The sequence below is a fragment of the Aulonocara stuartgranti genome, assembly GCF_965226115.1.
Source record: "Aulonocara stuartgranti genome assembly, chromosome: 6".
In the NCBI taxonomy this organism is placed as follows: domain Eukaryota; kingdom Metazoa; phylum Chordata; class Actinopteri; order Cichliformes; family Cichlidae; genus Aulonocara; species Aulonocara stuartgranti.
The window spans coordinates 34,979,565-35,003,246 of NC_138944.1; the positions used below are offsets into that span (position 1 = coordinate 34,979,565).

Consider the following 23,682-nt stretch of genomic DNA (forward strand, 5'->3'; position numbering starts at 1 on the left):
AATTAGGAGAGTGAACGTTCGGGTGCAAGGGAACTTTTTTTTGTTTCCTGCCATTATATTTCTACAGATTATCATTTCCTTGGGAAGTAATGGGAAGACTACCGAGGTGCTGATTAGTCGTGTAATCAGGCACCCTCCCACTAGCCTAAGCATCTAGCAGGGCTTCACACTCTCTATGATCCAGAGAGTAGGAGAGTGATATTTGATGACATTATATGAGGCTACAAAGGTGCAGCACTGACAGGAGGCATCCTGGTGCTCATATGTGCAGAAGAGTAGTGAGCTGTTGCCATCTACAGGCCAAATACGGAGCTACAATAAGCTATAAAACAAAATGGATGCAATGATAAATGTGTCCCATATATAAATATTAGATGCACATGTTGTTGCTGACTTTTAATTTGCACATGTGGGGATAGACTGTCTGCTTTAACAGCTTTTTGGTGCTTACCTTTTACCAAACCTGGCTGCAGAAATTTCCGATATTCAATTGCAACAACATGAGTGAGAAGACCATTGGTGGTTAATGAGGGTCTGGTCAAATTCTACACATATCTTTATGTTTTTTTCTATTTTTTTTTAAACATATGAAGATCTGTTGAACAAAGTCAAAAGCCCCTCTCCCCCTCCCCCAAATAGCCACTTGCCACAAACTTAGTCTTTGTATCGTCTTCTCTTAAATAGAATAAAGGGGCAGAATCATGGTTCGAAACTCCTGCTCTCTGTGTTTCCTGTCAGAGACAAGACAACACTTATCTAGAAGGTGAAAAGGTGTTAAAATCAGCTGCACTTTGCTGTGTGCACTAACAACCCAAAACCTATATTCTAACCACATCCTGTTATCTCTACTCTTTTATGCTGGAGTAAAGATAACAGCATGCTTTAATATACATTTAAACTACAGTCCGCAGATTGATCCAACTACCAATAGTGTTGATACCAACTTACGATATTGGTATTTTAGGGGGGGGAAAATGCCTGAACCTTTTCGTGCTAACTGTCAAGTTTATTTTATTTACTGCCTATAGCAGATTTAAACAACAGAAGCTGACCCAAAGACCCTTTAGAGACAGGCACAGTTATATTCCATGTAAGCTGAATTGTGTGTTTTGTTGTATTACTCAGTATTTTGGAAAAATCACAGTGATTTATTGGTCATTAAAATGTGTGTGAATTGATACGTTAATGATGATTCATCTCATAAATCACAACACATTGCTTTTCCATACATAAGCTGCCATTATTAGTATCGGCAATACTGACTCTGTATTGACTTGACATCAGATCCAAATCTGCAGTGATTTACATTATCATTATTCACCGGGTAGGCCTATAATAGTCCGACAGGCGCTTTTTAAGTGAATAAGCCCTGTGTAGTTGGCGCCGGTGCGGTATGCAATCTAACCTCGAATTATGCGGAAAAGCAAGTTTCAACAACCTCTGTATTTCACTTCCTAGTGTAGAGTTTCATGCCATCCGCTCCGCTCAGCCAGTCCCAGACTGAAGACGCACCTGAAGAGTGCCACTAGTGGGCTTTGGGCTCAGCAAACAAAGAGAGATACTGGGACTTTTTGCTGTGGAAACTTTGTGAAGGACATTGAAGTTCACGTTCTTTCTTTTCTTTTTTCATCCCCTTCAATGCGAGGCATACCTCTGCGCTGAGGAGGCCACCTGTGCGGACTTGTCCGCACCCCGAGTAGGGGCGTGAAACCCAAGCAGACACACCTTTCCCTGTTTTTTTGGCTATTCGCCGCCCCAACCCAGTCTCTACCGCTCTCTGAAAGCGGAGGAATAACAGATCAGCTCGCTGAAATGTCCGCAAATGAAAGATCGACCCGAGCTTTCAGAGAGATCCTGCAGAAGCCTGGAAATGACGCCTGCGCAGACTGTGGCGCACCAGGTAGGTTGGGGGGTAAGAAGAAAGTGGAAAGTCAGACTATGCGGGATCTATGATAACGTTGCTGATAAAGCCGTTTTTTAAAGTGCACCTTAATGTCTCCTTCGTTTTATGCTACAGTCACTACGGTATAGGATTAAATGCTTGCTTAGACCTTTAACATATTTCAAAGGGTTCCAGGCATGCTCGGCGCTGTTCTGACTGTAAGTGTAACAAGGTGAGTTAGGAACGGAGGGAGGAGTTTCCCTGAAGGTGTAGAAGATCGCAGCTGAAGCAGTGAAGCGATGTGGTGGAGCCAAGAGAAGAGAAGTTCAGCGCTGATCATGTCTCGACATGCAGTACAAGGGCCTGCACACACCCTTATCCACTCGAGCTCAGCAGTGGAGGTCTTCTTCGTGATCTTTTTTGTTTTAGTTGGTTATAGGTTTTTTAATAGAAACTATTTACACAATGGGGACATATGGGGAACTCCATTATAAAGAGGCCATATCTGTATATAAGATGTGTAGATAGTGGATAATTAATGATAATAATAACAATAGGTTTTCTTTTGGGCTGTTGTAATGGACTTTTCTTTGTTAAATATATTTTTAGGCTGATTATTTGTGCTAAGAAATGATCAGCAGACAATGTAGGTAAATAATTACCTCTGGCCTCTGCCTTTGGATGATGCAAATATAAAGGTATCTATGAGAAAACCAAGAGAAACTGAAGGCCTGTAAGGCCATCTTCCGTGATTGACAGATTATCTAGTCAGTGTGTGGAATGTGGAGCAGTAGTTTAGGTTATACAAGCTATCCATGTGTGAAGAAATAACCTGCTGTGGCAGTTAAAATGGCACAAAGTTATTTTTGCCCAAACATGCTGGCACTACATTTTGTATGTGTTACAGTATGCTGAGAGCCGTCATGCACAGCACATAATGTGTTTCAGTACATCAGAAGGAAAAAAACCAAAATAATCACTGAATGTATGCCCTGGAGACATGTAAGAGAGATAGTATCTCGCTTCCTAATCTTTGTATAGTGAAAAAAAAAAACTATTGAGAAGCCAGGCATGCATTGCTGGAGAGGAACTTCCTTGCTCAAAGACAGGTTTTACCGATTCCCAGCATCGGCTCTGGCTACGTTCAAGCATATTTACTATGTGTCCTCAGTTTTAGAGACTAAAGGGAATCCCTTTATGTTTCTGATGCCCCGTGCGCACGTGGGCTGGTTTCGTTTTACTCTGCTGTGTCTGCCCATTGTGAAACATTGCAAAAAATTAGGCATGAGTATTAACCAGCCAGGCACATTGTATTCCAATCTGCCTTCTATGGTTGGGAAATTAAACACTGCCCTCGTTGCTCAGACATCTGTGATTTATACTGATAAGACCAAGCCTCCCTCGCGCTGGTTACTAGGAAATTCGAAAGGTTCTCAGAAAGATAAGACAGGTGTGGCCAGAGCAAAGAAAATGTTTCTCGTATCTTTGAGTTTAGAGGTGAGGCAGATAAATTGCCCTTATAGGTTTCAGGCTTGTTGCTTTGTACCATTGATCTGGTTGGAAGCTCAGAGATTTCAATATGCTTGCCGACATAAGGCTTGTATTGATTTGGACAAAATGCTTTCTCCTGTTTAGTGTGAGCCTTAAGTGTGAGGCATGTTGTAGTGATAACTGGTTTGTTATATGTTCAAATTTTCCAGCTGTCAGCTGTCTAGGTCTTGCAACAGGTGTTGGCTGATATTTGCAGAGTTTATGTCGCCTATGTTTAAAGTGCCTAAATTTACAGTATTTAAAGAGCCAAATATGACTGTAAAACAATGTCTACAGTCTGGCACAAAAGAAAGGGTCTGTAAATTTTCTTTCCTAGCAAATTAAAGGTGGCAAATTCTATTTATTTATTTTTAATAGCTCACGTATTTAGATTTTCTTAATGATTAAGTTGAAGAGTGGCCACATTGAGATTACAAGTGGATGCTGACACAGGCTCTTGTAGCTAATAGCTGGCTGCTAGGCTTTACCTCTGCTAATCTGAGTCACTGAACTGAACCTTACATCTATATTTTGTGCTTTTTGATTTCTTTCTTTCTTTCTTTGTCTGTTACTTAGGTAGATGTGTGTACCTGTGAAAAGCACACATATACTTAGAAGCTTGCTAATCAAAGTCTGCTAGCATTAGCTAACTTAGCGCCCCCAAATTAGATTATTTCTTGTCCCAAAACCCCCCAAAAACTACATGGCAAGGCTAAAACACTAATACTGGGGCGTCAAATGTCCATAGATTTTCAGGGTGACATCACAGTGGCTATGTTAATCTTTAAATTACTATTAAAATGTAGCAACGCACTGCTAGCTTGTGTTGGTACCTTGAAATATAGTCTGCACATTGGCATACTGAGAATCTCTGTCACAACAAAAATGAAAAGGAAGCCCCATCTTCTTATGCTATTAAGCAGTGATGCATTAAAAGTTGTTTGCTACGTTTAAATCTCAAGGAGATAAAACATAAATTATCAAGCTGGAAGAATGAAAATCATGTATGAAAACATTCCACAGAAGACAACTTAAAGACGTTAACCTGGATTTTTAAAATAAATATTTTTTTAAATTTAGCTTTCAAAATGTAAGAATAATGTGCATTTTGGACTGGTTTGTTTTTTACTAGCCTTAAGGCTTCTATTCATTTTTCAGTAAATGTATTGGTTGGAAAAATTGACAGACAGCTAGTCAAGAAGTCATACAAGTCATTTAAAAAAGCCCATGCAGAAAACAAACAAAAGAGCAGTGATGCTGTGTGAATCCAGCTTATCAAATATAGACATACTGTCTCTTTTCTTATATCTGATGAAGCTTCAGATTCGGTCTGTTGTGTCTGACAAAGGTAGTGCCCTACCATACTGTAACTGTTCTCTCCATCTGTCTCTCTGCAGACCCTAATTGGGGCTCCTGCACCCTGGGAGTGTTCATCTGCCTGGCCTGCTCTGGAATTCACCGCAACATTCCTGACATCAGCAAGGTCAAGTCGCTGACCCTGTCCCGCTGGGAGGACCATGAGTTGGAGGTTCTTTTTACTTGTTTTTCTCCAGCCACGGCTGGTCAACCACCTGTTCTCAAGAAACGAAAGTTACCAAGTGGTTTCCTTATTCCTTATATGCTTAGACCAGAGCCTAATTATACATTATTTGTTGTTTTTTGTTTTGTACTCGTGGTTTTTTTTTCCCCCATGTATATCTCCATGTATCCTGAAACGATCTTAATAATGATACAGTGATTTTTGATCATACCAACCAAGATATCACCTTTTAAAATGAGCAATTGAGGGTTTTATTTACACTGTTTGTGCAGTTATTTGTAATCCTTAATGGAAACCAGTCATTTTTTTTGTCAGAGCTAGGTCGATGCCCATTGTGAAGTAAGGTGAACTTACCTGTGTAGTCTTTTTTCTTAGAGAAGCTTTGGCCTCCAGATCAGGTATGATGCCACAAGTCTTTGATGGGCTCACCTGTGGGCTTTTCACTTTGAGAAGAATCTAACATACACATTTCACAAACCTAGACGACCAAAAACCACATTTTTAAATAGACAAAAAATTAGCTTCAAGAATTTTGCTTCAAAATGCTTTATTATAAATCACTATGATAAATCAGTCCTCGGGAATGTCAAAACACTGCATTCCTGCCCACAACATTTTTATACTGGATTCATGGAAATCAGATAATTAAGGATGTGGGTTCTCTGAACATCTTTATCTTAAAATAGTTGCCACATCTGTCATCTTCCCATAACTGAAATCGGTTCCCAGTAACATCAGTGAAGATTTATTCTAGGAATTCAATGCTTCTGCTGAGGAGATGAGAAAATGTGTCCTTTAGCCGTAAAACTGTCTATAGCTCTGCCAAGATGTCATTCATCCTCAAATAATATGTCTATGTCATGTATGTGTATGTGTGTGTGTTTTCATAGTTCATGGCACAGAATGGCAATGAGCTCATGAAGAGCAAATATGAGGCCGCTGTTCCAGTCTATTACTACAAACCAACCCACAAGGACTGCCAGTGAGTAACCATAGTAACACATATATCACACTTACATAACTTATTTTGGACAGGTTTTTGGAAAAAATGTGCATGCAATGAGTTATTTTTTAGACCTCGCCCGTGATTGGATGCAATAAACTTGATAATTACACAGTTTAAACGGTTCCTCCCAATAAATACTTTTACATGGAGCTGACTGTTTACATCCATGTTCTCATTTCCCTGCAAAGCTGACGTGTTGTTACGTTGCACTTTATCCCCACACGCTCAGCTTTGAAATCTTTCAGTGTAAAGTGAACAGCTATTCACTTCCTGTGGCTGAAATCTACAGGAGCTCTTGCAGGGCTCTAGAGTGCGACCAAATTGGTCGCATTTGTGACCAAATTTTTCAGTGGTGCGACTAAAAAAAATATTTGGTTGCACCTGTGCGACCAACTGTTCGGGTAGCAAAAAAAAAAAAAAAAAATCTGCAATCTTCCCTGTGGTCAACAACAGACACACATTTTGCCCCTATCGTGGACTAAACCAATCAGAGATAGTAAGGGGCGGGACCTCTCTGATTGGCCGTGGTCCAGTTGAAAGTGCAGGTGGAAGTGGGAGGTGAGTAGCTTGAATAAAGCGATATCAATTCATTAAATCCTGAATCGACTTTTAAATATAACTGTGTTTTGCCAGAAACGCCAGATTCTCAGATTAAAGCTCACAAAACCATTTCAACAACAACCAAACAGCAAATGAGAGCACGTACACGGATTCCACACGAAGACGTAAACACAGAACGGACCCGACGCATCAGAATCAGCTTTGTCTTTCTCGGGCGGCCCGTAGACGGACACGCTGTCGGAGCTTAGCGATTCTGATGCGTCCGGTCCGCGCTGTGATTACGTCTTTTTGCGCTGATTCTGAGCTGCAGGTTTTGTCTCTCTCCAACCAAAATTCACCGAGCCAGCAGCAAAAGAAGCAGCAAACTGCGCTTCACATTCGATCAATGTCGTCATGAATTTTGCTGTTTTGCTTCCACGACTATTAAAATCACACTTCATGCACAGCTAGCTCTCTCTCTATCTCTCTCTATACTTCAAGAACAGTTTCCTGTCTCCAATCTCTGTTTTCTGTATTATTCATTCGCTTATTACCCACCAGTCTACCGTTGTTTACAGCGCTGCTGTCTTTTTCTTTTCTTTTTTGAAGTAAGTTCAGTACTTAGCTTATGTATAAAACTCAGGCCAGATATTCAGCCTTTAGTTTGACCCTGTTGAGTCATTTTCCTGCGACATATATGGGGTTAAATTGATTTATTTCTTGGACCGGTTGTAATTATCTAATCTAGCCTTTGCTCTGCAGTGATAATCCACAGGATACAGAGAATCCTAACAGCATTTATTTTTATTAGCATAGAATAAAAGTAGGTGGAGAGTCTAAATCCATTTGATCTGTTTCGGTGAATTGTGTAATTGTTTCAGTCAGCACTGCATCAATGTAATAAAGTTATTATGCAGGGTGGTAGTTGCATCAATACTTTTATTTACTTTTGGCTTTGTTATGTTTTTGTCGGCTTTCTGCTGTGAATCAGTTACTCTTGACCAAAATATTGCTCTGTCCTCAGCCTAACACAGACAATATCTCTTAAATAGGTGGTAAATTATTTCCACTCTTTTTGCTGCTATCTTTAAGACGCCTGCGTTTACATATGTTTTCTTCTGTGATTCTAATGTTACAGCGCTTAGTTCTTCATGGGTATCCTTTGACAGTGGGATCTTTGCAAATTCATTATGTCATTTAGAATATAGTGGAAGATAGCGGCTGGAGACCAATCTGTGACCAAATTACTGAAACTCTTGCAGTCTCCTTGCCTTTGAAATGTTGCTTTAAAGATGGAGTCCAAGTCTGAGACCACTCATAGTCAGTTGCTGTCGTCAAACTGACTTTGGTGGGTCAAGATGACGGTGAAACTGGAATAACATGGCAATAAAATGGAGTTAGTCTGCTAGTTTTTAAGTGAACTGGTCAACTTGGCACTTACATTCTGTTCGCAATTATTCTGCAATTAACTAAGAAAAAATGTGTTGCCTTCTGTTCGAATTCTGTTGGCATCTATATCTACAGTCAGTAGCGCTTTACAGGAGCCGGTATGGACTCGTCGTCAGTGGTTATCCACGCTCATGTGTGACTTTCTCAGCCACAGGCTGTGCCAGATTTAAGCTGGGCAAATTTATACATTTATAAACAAACACATGCAGCTAGTTTATTTAAATAATAACCAGATATCTGCCTAGGGAATTCTAAATTTGGTGCTCAAAATGGAGCCAAGTATTGCACCATTTTTCTTTCAAGTATAAATATGCAATGAGGCTGATGTCTCACATCCCATAGTCTAGGCAGGCACTGTGATGGGCTGATAGAGAGGAACAGCCACGCTCCTGAGTGAAACGCTAAACCATAAACTGGCCATCATTCACTGTGGCCCATGATGTTGTAAAACATGTTACAGAGCTATTGTCACATATTTGTTAGTTTTCAAACTCGAAATATCTGCTGTTGTAAATATAACACGATGTCCCATTCCCTATATCGAGATTACTCGAATGCTACACATATGAATTTAACCACCCCTAACATTTTGCAACATTTACACATTATTGTAGCACACTAACACAGACCCATTAATAGCTACAAACATATATTGTGTAATATGCGCCTTTTCAAGGGAATTGAAAGAAAGATGAATGTTGCTCTGTGTTTGCGTTGAGAAAAGATGGGGAGATGTTTTCATTATGTACTAATCTCTGTAAAAATGTGACTAAAAGCCTGAAATACTGGCATCTCTGCTCACTGTGGAAAGGAAAACAGGCTGTATTCTTGTATGCATCTTTTGTCAGGATTGTCCTCCTCCCTCAGACACAGCGTTAACTTCAAATTCAAATTCAAATTTTATTTGTCACGTACACAGTCATACACAGTACGATATGTAGTGAAATGCTTGGACAACTGCTCGTGACCTAAAGAAAAAAAAGGAAAAGGCTATGAATAAGGGTAAATTTAACTAGGAAGGAATAAAATATAAATTAAGGTTAAAAATGAAATAACTTCATTTCAATTCTGCTGTGTTTCAATAAACATTCTGGTATTATTGTTTTTGGAATATGTGGGGCTTGTGCCAAACAGATTATTACAGAGTAAAAGTTTTGGCACTGCGCTCACAACGTTGAGCCATCCAGGCGTGCCGATTGCACATCCTTTTTGATAACTCATTCTAATGCCAAATAAATAAACACTCCTAGTGGGAACTATCACACACATTATTGCTTTTATTGTTTTTAAATTAGATAGCAATTAATTGCAGACCTATCTGAGAGTGACTGTAATCAGTCTGAGACTGACTGAAACAGGCTGGAAATCAGGTGCCCTGTAACCACAAATGTTCGCTCAGTGGTTGAAGCCCTGCAGCCTCATGTTTTGGGCGCTCAGTTGGCAGCTGCAAGTACTCACAATCATTCCCAGCTGCGGAGGTTGCTGTCCTATTTTGACTCTGGTGTGACTGAAGCCTTCGATAGCTTTCTATGATTTATGAGTAAAATGATCCTCAATATTTGGCCTTAGCATTTTGCTAATGGAAAATGCTAACATTTTGCCGATATCCTTTTATGTATTCATTTGGAGATTTTTAGGATGCTTTAACCTGCTCAGTGTTGCTGTACATCTTAAAGTAGCATATGCAAGTTCTAATTGACACTGATGCAGTAAATTACAGTCAGACCAGGATTGATGTTTTCACTCAGGCGTGTGTCTGTTCATGTCTATCAGCCTAACGCAGCAGGTGCAATGCTACTTGCAAAGGCAATAATCTGCATGTAATTTCTGCAGGATATATAACTGCAGGATAGTTGCAATTTAACAAGCTGAAAGAAGATGCTGCCAGAGTCATCTTTCTAAAGACTTTAAATGTCACTGTTTAGGCATGCAGTTCACATAAAGAATAATATTAAAAAGGACTGTTTTGTGAGTCTCTCGTGTATCTGAATTGGTTTTCATTTTTGGTGTTGTGTTTACTGTTCACAAAATACACAGGACTATTAGTGTGCTTTTATTGCACAAGCACAAGCTTTGCAAGCGAGTTCTGTTTACACTTCATCTGTGTGCTCAGGGTGTTGAGGGAGCAGTGGATACGAGCAAAGTACCAAAGGAGGGAGTTCTCTGAGCCTGGAAACTTCACTTATGAAGAAAGTGAGTGCACAGGTGTATAATGACACAAACCGCCTCTGTGTTATAACAAATTCAAATTCATGATTGACCTTGTTGGCTTCCTGCAGGAATAAGAGATGGCATGTTGATGAAGAGAGGGCGGGACAACGGGCAGTTCCTCAGCAGACGATTTGTCCTTTCAGAGACGGAGGGGACTCTGAAGTATTTTACCAAATATGATGTAAGAATTTTTTATGACAAGGCTCTTGCAGGTACCAATTCCCATTCATAATACCACAACACAAATGCAGTATTTTGTTATACACACTCTTATTAATTATGTATACCTACCAAGAGAGAGCAAAATAAGTACTTGCACCCTCTGCTGCATTCAAGCGTGCTCAGACAAGCTTAACCAACAGTCTGTCCTCTCTGTCAGTGTGGCTGATTCACTAAGCTGTACACCACCCAAACCAATTAGGCCTTGAAGCACTGGGAGCACTTTGTTTGTCACAGTAAACCAGCTCAGGGGAAGAGGGAATAATATATTTTTGGGGGGGAAAGTAGGTGCCATGCTGAATATGCTATAGCAAACAATTAAAAAACAAATCTCATGCAGTGTGAGAAGTAGTAAAGGTAAAAGTGTCATTAGATTTCTTTTTAGATTTTCTATGCTGTTAGGTTGGTTGGAACTCAGGAAAAGCTTGAGGTATGCAAAATGTTCAGCTCCAACTGGCTGCTCCTCAGCCAGTTTCACATTTCTTGCTGATTTATCATGCTCAAGAGGCAAAACCCAAACCAAGTAGGGAAATTGTCATCAACTGTCAAATCTTTCATAAATAACCATAGCTGTATTTGTTCTTTGTGAAAGGCAAGGACAAAAGAACGGACATAGATTCGGCTTCTAAAGATGCCCATCTAAATTCAAGTCAGGGAAGATTAAAGCACAGCATCCACAAACATGTTTGCTGGGATTAGTGTCGGTCTTAGAGATGATGGTTATCAGTGATGCGGACCGATGTGTAGATAATAGCTTTGAATGCAGTGACACAACACAAAATACAGGCTTAGGGTGTGATGCCAATCAGATACTCACTGAATCAATATACATTTTTTCTGGTTAAGCAGTGATGAAAAAAAGTTATTATTTTTATTACCACACCTGTTCAAAACCGTAAAAGTGTGATTGTCCCAGAGAGAAATGTTTAGTCATTGAAGACCACAAAAGAAAATTGCAGGATTATTTCTTTTTGGAATCTCTGAGGCCTTTTCTATAAAACATGATTAAAAAGAGTGGATTTTCATGTGCTCTATATATTTATGATTTGAGATAGCAACACTTTTTTGTAGCACTTCACTCCCTGAATCCCAAATTAATTTCACTGTAGTAATTTATCAGAGTGTGTCCACAAGATGCATTAGGCATATTTTTACACATATAGCAGGAGCATGTAACAACAGCCTTGGTTAGAAAATCTTATATTTCAATTAATCATGTTAATTATTATGTTAAACAGCATAAAACATGTGGAAATAATAGGTCAAACAGCTCTAACCATGGCTTATTATGAGATCTATCTATCTATGCAAACTGCTGCATTTCATACAAATACACAGTCATTTCCCTCTTGTTTCCTGCAGGCTAAGGAGCCCAAAGCACTGATAAAGGTGGACAGCATCAATGCAACCTTCCAGCCAGAGAAGATAGGAAACACCAACGGCCTGCAGATTACTTACCTCAAAGACTACAGCACCCGAAATATGTTTGTCTACCATGACAATGGCAAGGTCTGCATTTCTGTAATCGCTGTTTTATAATCAATCGGCATGTAGTAAAAGTCCTAAGGAGAAATAGTGAGGAATTTTGCACTGAAGCAGTGTGAACCTCTCAGACTGAATGAATACAATACCTTTCTTACAGAAAATCTAAAGCTTTTTTGTGTATTCTTGACTGTCCACTAATTTAAACAGCAGAAGGTGGTATCGGATATTTGTCATCTGTCACAGAGACAGACGTGTTCGAAACTACCTGGCTCTTGTCATCGGGGGAGAGTCTCCAAACCTTTACAAAACCATCTGTACCAATTTGTGCAGGCTGACGGAATCCATTTGCAGATGACATTGAAGCATGGCATCCATTATTCTGTGTCACTCAGACCACATTGAAACTATGGAGCAGTTCAGAACTGCCATCAGGCCGAGGAGTTATTTGTAGCTGACTCGAGTCTCCTGCAAAATCACATCACTATCATAAAATCCCTTCTGATTTGGAAAGTCATTGTTCCAGTCTATACATAATATTGCACATTTTGGCATAAGAAAACTCATATATTACTCATATATATATTTATATCTGAAAACATATAAAAGATAAAAATTGAAAAAAATAATGATACAAAGTACAAAGAAGGAAAATCCACGTGGTAAACAGTGGCAAACAGGTAAATGCTAGTAAAACTGTCTTCAGTGTGCTTTCCTGAAGTGTTTTACTGATTTCTCTACAGCTATAAAACCTTATAGTGCTTTTATTCCTCATAATAACAAATGTACACATGTCACAACTATGTTTTATATAACTCAGCTATTTCATTTGGGTTTTGGCTAACAGGTAGATTCACACAGCCAGTAGCTACCTAATAGCTATTATATATGCCAACTGTCGCTAAACTGAACTATTTGTGCTCAGTTGGTGTATTTTGGATAATTTTAATGTAGTTACAGTTATTGTACTAACAGACAGACATCTGTTCAGTTCAGCTAGAGGCTTTCATCTTTTTAGCATGTTGTAGCTTAGATTATATGCCAACAAGCCCAACTTCACTAATCCTCCAAACATTGCTGGTATTTAGTCTTCTTCGCCTATGTCCAAAGTGAAAGCAGAGCCATAGGTTTTAGGGGGGTTTTGTGGGTTTTTTTTTTTCTTTAGAAATAGTTCAGTCATAACATGGTATATCATCTTTAGGTTAAAACTAGCTAGGTAACCACCTGCTAGCTTCTTACTGCCAGAGTTAGCATTGGACCCAGAAATTGTTGATGACATTAGACTTAACAAATGGATAGGTGCTAACAAAGCTTGCAAGCATTAGCTAAACACTTGCCCCTCACACTCTGCTTCAGACTTGTTCACTTTTGACTCAACACATCAAAAAGGCAAAATCTCAAAGTAGAGGCTTCAAAACTGGATTTGACAAACCATTTCATGTCATAATGAGGGCGATAATCATCCTATAGTCAGTGAGGTTAACATTTTTGGCTTTAACTGTTCCTGGATTTTCCTATAATTTGGTCCAAAAAATAAAAAATGTACCTCCTCTTTTCTAAATGACAACGACAAGAAAAATAGAGTAAGAACTAAATACTGTCTTTTTTATCCTATAACCTTTCAGGAGATTGTAGACTGGTTTAATTCAATTCGTGCTGTTCAGCTTCACTATCTAAAGGTGGCCTTTCCCGGGGCAACCGATGCTGAGGTAAACACACACATGCACGCCCACCTACCTTAAAATAAATATTTACATTGTTTTTAGGTTTCTTTTAATAGGCAGGCTCATGAATATTATGTCTGAAGTGTAGAACTCCATTACACTAAAACAATAATATTCTTATAATATTCTTTATTTTTAATCCCATTGTTTTTTCTTTTTGCTTGTTGCTCTTAGCTGGTACCCAGACTTACCCGAAACTTTATCAAGGAAGGATATATGGAAAAGACAGGTCCCAGGGCAAGTAAACATTTATGGATTCATACCTCTTTTTGCTTTATTTAGCCTTTCCATTTCCTTCTATTTCTCAATGCAGCCACTGACCCTTACAGTGGCAGTCTCAAACACACGGGGATATTTTCCACAAGTCAAAAAATGTAGATTTAGAGATACTGAAAAAAACCTTACAATTCATTAAAAAAAAACAAGAACAACAAAAGAATAAAAGCAGATTTTGCTAAATATACTTAAAAATAAGGAAGAGCTGTATACTTGGTGTTGGTGGTGTCTGCTGTTTCTTATTTTTTTAACCACATGCTTGCAGTTTTTGTCTCAACAGTGGGTCAATAGACCCGGTTAATAATCTACATTAAATCCACTGTACTTTACTTGTTAATAGCTCTCACGTAGGTAGTAGGAACTGTGCTTTATACCATTACATCAGCCTACAAATTATATACATTTCTCTGAGCCATAATCAGCAAGCCTGCCATTTTGCCAGAGATACAGACAAGGTTATGTAGACGCCCTAATGCATCTGTCTCTGCAATAGCGAGAATACTCTCAGTCCCACCTCCTCACATAGGAAGGTTTGGGAAGCACTCCTTATGGTCATAATGTCACACTCTGATGACCAAGTGTGGGACTTCCCTAAATCTGTCTTTAAAATGGCTTCAGATTTGTCATTGCTATCCAGCCATCATTTATTGCTGATAACCAGACCTCTCCTGGAATCTAGAGAAAGCATGTGATTATGTGCTATGAAGGTCCCAAGAGAGGAACTTCTACTGCATGAGGAAGTCAGGAGTAGCGGAGAGATTTGTTAGGCTGGTGCAGGACATGTGTGAGGACAGCACAGGACAGTAGGAGTGACAGATGGGTTAAAGGTAGGAGTGGGATTACATCAGGGATAATCTCTGAGCCCCTTCGTGTTTGCAGTAATGATGGATAGGTTGACAAATCAGGCCAGGTAGGAGTCCACGTGGACTATAATGTTTGTGAGAGTAGAGAGCAAGTCGAAGACAGCCTGAAGGGGTGGAGGTATGTGCAGGAGACAGAATGAATAAAAAAAGACATTATTAGTGTGACAGATGAGGGTGATGGAGATGGGGTGAGACGGAGGGAGGTGATTTGTTGTGGTGAATCAGGAAACGACCTCCTCTGGAGCTATGCATACATCTTAACACAGAGGCAGGCTCGGTAAAAATCCTATTTACAGCCGGCAAATGTCAGGTGGTGTTCTTTTAGTAGTCATGTAGTAATGATGCAACTGCAGTGCCTAGATGGTTACCACTTTAAAACAAGATTTTCAGTTTAAATAATCTAGAAGAGATCTCTATTATAGATAACTTCTTAATGTGGCAATTCTGATGTTACCTATAAAGGGAAAAATGTTAAAATCCCTTATTTATTGAATTTAGCAAAATAAATACCTCAGCCAAATTTGAGTACTAAACCAGGATCGAGACAAACTTTCTGTTCAACAAGTCAGACACAGTTCCTTCCTTTAAATCTTCAGTGATCCCAGCTCTCACTCTCCCATCGTTAATTGAATAGGAGCTGGGATAATAGGCTAACGAGCTGAGCCGTCAGCGCGTCTGCCTTTCACCTCTGCCTAACAGGCTGAGTGACAGCTGAGAGCACCTACTTGCATCTGTGCGACAGGGAATGAAGGGCTTCCAGCTGAGGCTGGACTAAATTCCCAGGTGTCAAATGCACACATGAAACACAGACGTGCAAAGAGGGGATTTGTACACAGGCACGTACTCACACACGGTTGCACAGACAGGCAGCTGTTGTCACACAGAGGAATCATTCAGACACAAGTACCTGCACAGGAAACAGCAACCTGATCCTCCGCGAAACGAGCGACTCTGCATTCAGAGGCATGCAAACGCAGACACTCGGTTTAATCTTGGTCTGTCGGGCTGAGAGATGAAAGAAGGCACCAACTTGCTGCGTTGGGCTGATTTACTAGATGTCATAATTCATTTCCTTCCTTGTGGAAGGAGTCGGCTTGCAAAATGAGAAGGGAACAGTCAGTTGTTCAGCACAATGACAATATCAAACACTTTTACGAGCACAGTTTGGCAGCAGTCGGGGACCTGAGCGTCCTGATTATTTGAAAAGAGCTCAAGCTGCTTGTGCACTTCAGTAAACTCTCCAAAGGTGCCGTGCTTCGCTTTTCTTCGATAGCTGCTTTCACAGTGGATTTGAAAATGCAGCACTCGTGTAAAGTTTCAGCCGTGACAAGTTTTCAAATTAAACATGAGTGCTATGAGAGAAGTGCGATAAACATTCAGATGGGAGTTGTCAAGAGGAAACCTGTTTGACAATGTTAAGTGCCTAACAATAAGGAATGCTTTCATATCACCGTTGAAATCTTGAGATCGGCTTTAACGCACATTCATGGCTAAATCACAGATACGAAAGCAGGCTACACCCCTCATTCATGAAAAGTAAAATACCCTGCACAGTTGGGATAAAAACAGTCATTGCATGCTCTTACGGTTTCCATCAATTTTCAGTATTTAAATGTTGTATTTGATACAAATTTGTTTACAGCTGACATGATTCGTCTCCAATGAGTAACAGCTCCATTTTTATATATTGCATATCATAGACTATTGGTCGGACTAAATTTGAAGACCTTGTTTTGAAGTGTCGGAACTTACAGTCTTGCAAGACTACACAAACGGGACAGACTCACTTTTCTTATTTAAAAGCACAATGCTGCATTGTATCTTTGTGCAGTCTTTCTCAGTCTTTGTCTGTCTTACTCACTCGTCTGCCTCTTTGTCTACATAGCAAACAGAAGGTTTCAAGAAACGCTGGTTTACACTGGACCAAAGGCGGCTCATGTACTTCAAAGATCCACTGGTATGTCTTCTTTACAAAGACCTGCACACATCTGAAAGACTGCTGTATTTTAGGCATGTGGTTGGTTCACTCTGACCACAAATTGTGGAGCACAGAGGTGCCTTGATGCAGCCTGGAATGTGCTACACTGACACTTCTACACACAACGCTGTGTGCAGACACCCTATTTTATCAGATAGCTGATGTTGAGTAATGCTGAGATGTTGTTTGAGAAAATCCTGAATGATTACAGACAATTTTATTATCATACAGACTTGGCCAAAGACCTTAAGAGGGGGTAGCTCAGATTGCCCAAGTCTGAGTTAAAAACATTAGATAACCAAAGCAGATTATCTAAGTGTTGCTGGTGACGCAATAGTTCAGTGGAAAGGTGTAATAATTATAGACGTATAGAAGTTCCTGAATTGTCCAACTTACCCCAAGAGAGACAAGGAAATCTAGAAGATGAAAGAAAGAGGAAGTCTAGTGATAATCTTGTGCGTGTGTGTGTAGGTGTGTAGGTGTGTGTGTGTGTGTGTGTGTGTGTGTGTGTGTGTGTGTGTGTGTGTGTGTGTGTTGTGAGCTTTGCAAAACATGGTAGTTTTAAACCACCATATTTTACAAGCTCAAACTTTGACACAAGATCACACATTTCAAACACTTTTTAAGTAAAAATGCTAATTTTCCTCAGCCTCAGTTCAAGTGCTTTGAACTGAGGCTGAAATGATTTGCTGCTTTTTAGTTCAGGTGCTTTAGAGCCATCGTGATGTTAAATCCCATAACAAAGCATCTGAAACAGGGTCAGCTTCATTTCAGAAAACTTCTGGTGATGGCTTGGGGTTCCTAAAGTGGCTAAGATATGCAAATTAACTGAATGTCTTGCAGTTGAAAGATGCACATTTTACTCCCTTGGCCTCTACCACATGCTTTCCTTAAAGCATTATGCCGTAATTCAAAGGCTGTATTTGTGTGAATGCAAAGCTTTAAAAACAAAAGCGAAGCAAAATGCCCGTTCTTAGATAGGTGATGAGGAAAAAATAAGATGATGAAGAAAAGAAAACATGCAGATAATAATGAGCTTTTATTTTGAAGAGAAAAAAGAGGAAATAAACTAAATTTGAAATATTCTTCCAATTTTGCATTTTCACATAACAAACATTGCCACTTTATCACTGTTGCTCCCAAAACGAATCACTGAAACCTACAACACAAACACTTGAAAGTGACCAGGTGTAAATATAATCATTGTTTTACACTTTATATTGTTACTGTGGGGCAAATGCTTGGTTACACAGTATTACAAACCGTTTCGATTTGGAATCATAATAACATACTAAAATAAATAATTTGGTTTATAGGATAGCAGATTATTGTCCTATAGTACTGTGCAAAATCTTTAGTAACTTCACATTTCTTTATATATTATCTTGAGTAATAGTTCTCCGGCTTTCTGAGGGTGTTTCATAGCATGTCTTTGAACTTTTCACTCATTTTCAGGCCAGTCTTTGTACCTGACCATCAGAGTCTTACATTTGAATCATTCAAGCATAAAAAAGGCCTAACTCATAGGATGAACTAACTTTGTGTCCACTCATTATAGAGAACCACATTTCTTCAGTCACTTTTACCTGTCACATAAACACAAGATTTTTTCCAATTTCTTTAACTGAACCCATAAAAAAGCCACAGATAACACAGTTTGACAAGCATGATATTGTACTTTTGCACTAAGAGTTGTTAGGTGTAAACACGACATATCTCAACCGGGTGTGCAGTGTGTCCTTAAAGAAATTGAGGAAACCTGACAAAAGACGAAGCGGCAAGCTACAGTAGATGAACAGCATCTGAAAGTCATGTTGTTCAGGAATAGCAAGAAAACAAGATCTGATGCAGGACCTGAAACATGCATCTGGCCTTTCAGCTGAACCATCTACTTTTTGATGAAGCCTCAATAAAACTGGTCACAGTGTAAATGAGGCTATCAAGAAGGCATTCTTTGGCACAATGCACAAAGGAACACTATTAGTCATTGACTGGTCTCCTCGCAGAGTCTGGTTCTCAACACTGAGGCAATGTGGAATCGCCTCATCAGATAACAGAACAAAAAGCAGTGAAAATAAAGATATTACAATAAAGCTTTGAGAATTCTTAAGAGACTTCAGGCTGTTAATGAATAGAAATATTGACTTTCAAGCTTGTTAGAATAGTAGAAACTCTGTTTTTGCCTTAAATACTGTATTTCAATGTATGTTTGTGCACATTTAAAAAAAAAATGCTGCACCTACTTCCCAAAGAAATAAGGGGTGTATTTCTTAATCAACACTCTCATATACATGATGACAAGTCTATACAGCTGACTTCTTTTTCTCTTATTCTCTACGTGAAGGATGCCTTTGCCAAAGGTGAAGTTTTCCTTGGGAACAAGAACTATGGTTACAGTGCCTCCTCCGGCTTGCCTGCTGGCACCCACTGCAATGGTGCCTTTGAATATGGTATCACCATACAAACACCTGACCGCTGCTTTCTGTTTACTTGCGAGACAGAAAGTGACCAGCAGGACTGGCTGAAGCACTTCAATGATATCATGAGTGCTCAGATGTCCCCACAGGAATATACAAGTAAGACTTTTATATTCTAAGTAAGACTAAAAATCTATTTATTGCTTTTTCTTTTTTTGCAAATGGCTTTTCATGTTATTTAAATGATCGTTATTAATTACAGCACCAACTACAGTTTGTCTGTAACAAACACCATGTTTTAGCATATGGTGCTCAAAAGTGCACGTGGGATTGGGATAGATTAGGTTGATAATCAATTTTGTAATTATAGATCTTCAGTCATATCTGTGGCCATGTATCTTGGACATTCGGTGAAGTAATGGAGCTGCGCTGTCAAATCATTATCACTTGATGGAGAGTTGGATCAGGCGATGGGGGAAGATGCTAGACAGGCGTGGTTTACCCAAACGTATAGTGAGTTTGAGCTGGGAGCTAAAACAGAGGCCACAGTTCGTGAAATCTTCAATTCCCACCTAACAAAACGTTAGCTTTCTGAGGGAGACTGGGGACACTAAGTATGAGCGGACCAAATCTGCACCACCATTGCTAAGTCAATGTAATGTAGCTTTGCAGTGGGTAATGGGACTGAACAGAAACCTGTATGCAGATGGACACCAATCTTGTCCACCTAACAAGATTTGTGCTGAATTAATTAAGGCTCTAGGTGTTGTGGGCCTGTCTTAGTTGACATGTCTCTGAAATGTGTTTGGGGCTGTGGCTCTGGATTGGCAGACTGGGGGTGATGGCTCTCCTTTTTGAGAAGGGTAACCAGAGGGTTGCATGGATCACACTTCTCAGCCTTCCAAAGAAGGCCTATGCCAGACTGCTCGAGAAGGACTTAGATCTAGAGAAAGCATTTGATCACAGCCTCAGGATCTCATCTTTACCATTTGAGGATGATGTGTTTATGTTGGTTTCATTATGTGGCTTCATCAGCTTACACTAGGGCAATTTTCAGCCGTGTGTGCAGTGGCAGGAATGGGAATTACCACCTTTAAGCCCAAGGGTACAGTTCTCACCTGGAAAAGGGTGGAGTACCCACTCAAAGTCTGAGATGAGTTACTTGTCCAAGTGGAAGTACTCCAGGCCAAATTCACATGTGAAGGGAGAGTGGACTGACAGAGAGATTGGTGCAGGATCAGCAATGATGCAAAGGTTGTAATCTGTTATGGTGAAGAAAGAGGTGAAAGCAATTTACCAGTTGATCTATGTTCAACCATGGCCACAATCTTTGTGTAGTGATTGAATGAATGAGACTGCATATAAAAGCTGTGGAAATTAGTTTCCTGTGAAGGTTGGCTGGACTCAACCTCAGAGATGGGATGATGAGTTAAGTCATGCAAGAGAGAATTCTTCTCTTCTACATCTAAAGCATAGGTGTCAAACTCTGGCCCGCGGGCCAAATTTGGCCTGCAGCCTAATTACATTTGGCCCGCGAAGCCATACCAAATTACTATTAGAGCTGGCCTACTGGTATTATACAGCTAATATATATATATTGTTTAGTATTATGCTTTGCTTGTTCCATATTCAGTTTTTCAGCAAAACTTATTTGAGTCCATAAGAAAAGATTCATTCTTATATCTGGAGGAAGATTTTTTTTTTCAATAAATATTAATGTTAGCTCGCGACTTTGTTCCATTTTGAATTTTGGCCCACTGTTTATTTGAGTTTGACACCCCTGATCTAAAGGATGTGGACTGGTTTGGGTATTTGACTAGGAAGCCTCATGGATGCCTCCTGAACAAGGTGCTTCAGGCATCTTCATCCATGCATGGATGAATGCATGGATGGATGGATAGATGGACAGCGACGGGTCCCTCAAAAACACCTGCCAAATCGTACATACTTATTTTGTTAAAGGTACATTGCTATAGCCTTTGTTCAATTTCTGTGTTAATTTGACTGTTAACATGCTTTTCCTTGATGCTTGAATGCTTCCCAGACACTCATAAAAAGAGTAGACTAATTATTTTGCATCCCTTTTACATCTGTGTGGGCTGTGATTCTCAGTTTTAGAAACAGTTTTCAGGTAAGCTTATTGGTTTGTATCATTTTTCTAAATCAACTTTGTATTTGAATAAACATGGTGGCCAAATTTTTTTTAACTTTTCTGGTCCGAAATTATTGTTCCAGTCTGCCACATCAGACTTTTTGGCATTATTTGCTAGTGTTTGATTTTACAGCTTGAGAAGGACCAAGCCTTCATTTTAAGAAATTGTGTTTTCTTTACATAAATTGTGTAAAGAAGGTAAAAAACAAAATCCTCAGAAATATTAGTATTAGTAAAAAAGCTTTGTGCATATCACAGATACTCTAGCATTTCATTTATGAAAGTTTCAAACACACTAGTTAGTGTACTCATTTCCACAAATGTATCCTTCTAGTTTATGGATACACATACATGGGTATTTTTTTTTAAAAACAGTGATTTTCCGCTTTGTTTTTGAAAATATCTCCATGCATACAAAAGTACAAAAAGCAGCATCAGGCACAACCAAGAAAAACCAAAGTATAATACAATAATACAATATAATAAAATATATAATACAACATGGTGCACTGTCTGATGTCAACAAGTTTTTATAAAGTTTTGAGTGACTTGTCATTTATATATTGATGAAAGGCCAAAGTGTGTAGAAAAAGCTGAATTTTCCTTAAAGTCCAAAGTTTGTATGTTAACATTAGTAGTCTAATAAGTAGATGTGTTGTCGTGTTAACTGACTGACAGTAATAATAACTGCATATTTACTGTGTTCTTGGGGCACGTGTTAGCATACATGCTAATTAGCGCTGAACATAAAGTACATCATGGCAGTTTACATATGTCAACAACTCAAAGTTTTAATGACAATACCAACAAAAACCAGTCATACAAATTGACTGGTCTTTATGGGTTAACTGAACATCTTCTTTCCTAACTTTGGACTTTCTTTTTTTTTAAGTGGAGGCCACATTCAGGCATAAGCACTGATGGATCAGAAGCCTGAAGAACCACCTCCCCTCTCAGTTCATGACCAGTGCGACAAAAGACCTGCTTCGCTTCTGCGTCACGGACCTGGAGTCTCAGCTTCTTTGTTACTGTGGTCACACTGGAGCTTGCTTCATAATTCAAATGGGATGACAGGATATTAAGAATGCAAATAAGAGAAAGTAATGACTGATAAGACCATTGTATTGTCAATGATATTAGCTTTTATTGGTGAAAGTGGTAAGATAAAATTACTTACGGTTCAACCAAATTTGTAATATTTTTATTTTTTTAACTTACAAATGCATTCTTTGGGCTCATGGTCATGGTGGCCACTGCCCATATAAAATACTATGTAAACAAAATAATACTATCCATTGTTTCTCGTGGACCTGTGGTATGCTATGTAAATACTGCTGTACAAAATAGGGACAGTAGAATTAAACGTATGTCAAACATATATTCTAACAAAAAACACTTTCAAAGTTAGAAGTATTTGCTTTGGTCCTCTTGTATTAAGTATAATGTGTTGTAATGATTGGGTAACGCTAATGAGGTGCAGGTAGTCAAATGTGCCTGTTTTCACTAAAGACATTTTGACATGTCACAGTGAGAAAATCACAGGTGAAAATTATACAGTTAATGACACCTGAATTTCATTTTCTGACTTGGTTTGTTCAGTTACTGCTTGGTGCTTTTGGTACTGTGATAATTCCAAATGTCTGCTGTGAAAAAAGACATAGTCAAACAGGAACATATCATTTATCATCCAGTTACTGTGGGTACAATCAAACTGAGGTATGTGTAGGGTTTTTTGTTTTTTGTAATTTTATTCTTTTAATTAAAAGCAATATAACGTACTTAGGCATTTCTTTAATCATCTATTCTGCAAGCAAAGCAAACACAAATGTATATATTTTTAAAGTCGTCTGTCAAAGATCTGTTGGAAAGACAGTAAAGCATGTTTGCAGAAAAGCTGTTAACACAACAAAACCTTGGATGGTGTAACAGCTCCTTCATGTGGCATAGACAAGAATGCCATTAAGTTATTTTGTCTACATTGTCATCAGTGTCAAAAAACCCCCAAATCAGACATTTGAGTTGACATGTTTTCTTTTTTCGCTTCCTTCATCTGGTTAAAAGGTACTCGTCTATGTTGATATGTGCATTTTTAAGCATATGCTTGACTATGGCTGCCATAGAATATGAAATTGTTGCTGACCATGAATAAAAGAAATGTTTAAAATGTTGTCAAATGATCTCCGCATAGATTTGTGTGTCTTTATTTAACCATTAAACTGTTTTAATTATGTCTGCAGTGACGTGTTAGAGCTTAACACCATCACTTTCTTCAAATATTTCACTAAGGATGAGGTACTTATGAGTAAAAGTAAAATAAATAAGTGTAAAAATAATGTGATGCAAGTTTTGAAAAAATAGATGTCTTTTACATTTAAGCATTAGGCTAAACATTGATGAGGTTTGGTTACTGTGT

General features: G+C 39.0%; 1 protein-coding gene and 1 long non-coding RNA gene across 3 annotated transcripts in view; one reads left to right on the forward strand and one right to left on the reverse strand.

Annotated features, from left to right (window-relative positions):
* Positions 1–23,682, reverse strand: part of LOC309708150 — a 431,095-nt gene that overhangs the window by 179,939 nt on the left and 227,474 nt on the right. The gene's annotated exons all lie outside the window — the stretch shown is intronic.
* On the forward strand, positions 1,474–23,446 carry LOC309709114 (arf-GAP with dual PH domain-containing protein 1). The gene is made up of 11 exons (XM_082537571.1): positions 1,474–1,900; positions 4,810–4,940; positions 5,843–5,934; positions 10,061–10,140; positions 10,227–10,339; positions 11,740–11,886; positions 13,485–13,568; positions 13,758–13,820; positions 16,608–16,679; positions 19,045–19,276; positions 22,162–23,446. Exons 1-11 carry the CDS (start codon positions 1,813–1,815, stop codon positions 22,188–22,190), a joined length of 1,131 nt encoding a protein of 376 aa, XP_082393697.1. The 5' UTR covers positions 1,474–1,812; the 3' UTR covers positions 22,191–23,446.

Coding starts and splice junctions, on each gene's coding strand:
- LOC309709114 (XM_082537571.1), top strand. CDS start 1,813: ATGTCCGCAAATGAAAGATCGACCCGAGCTTTCAGAGAGATCCTGCAG. Junction 4,941..5,842: donor GGGAGGACCATGAGTTGGAG/GTTCTTTTTACT, acceptor GTGTTTTCATAG/TTCATGGCACAGAATGGCAA. Junction 13,821..16,607: donor TGGAAAAGACAGGTCCCAGG/GCAAGTAAACAT, acceptor TTGTCTACATAG/CAAACAGAAGGTTTCAAGAA.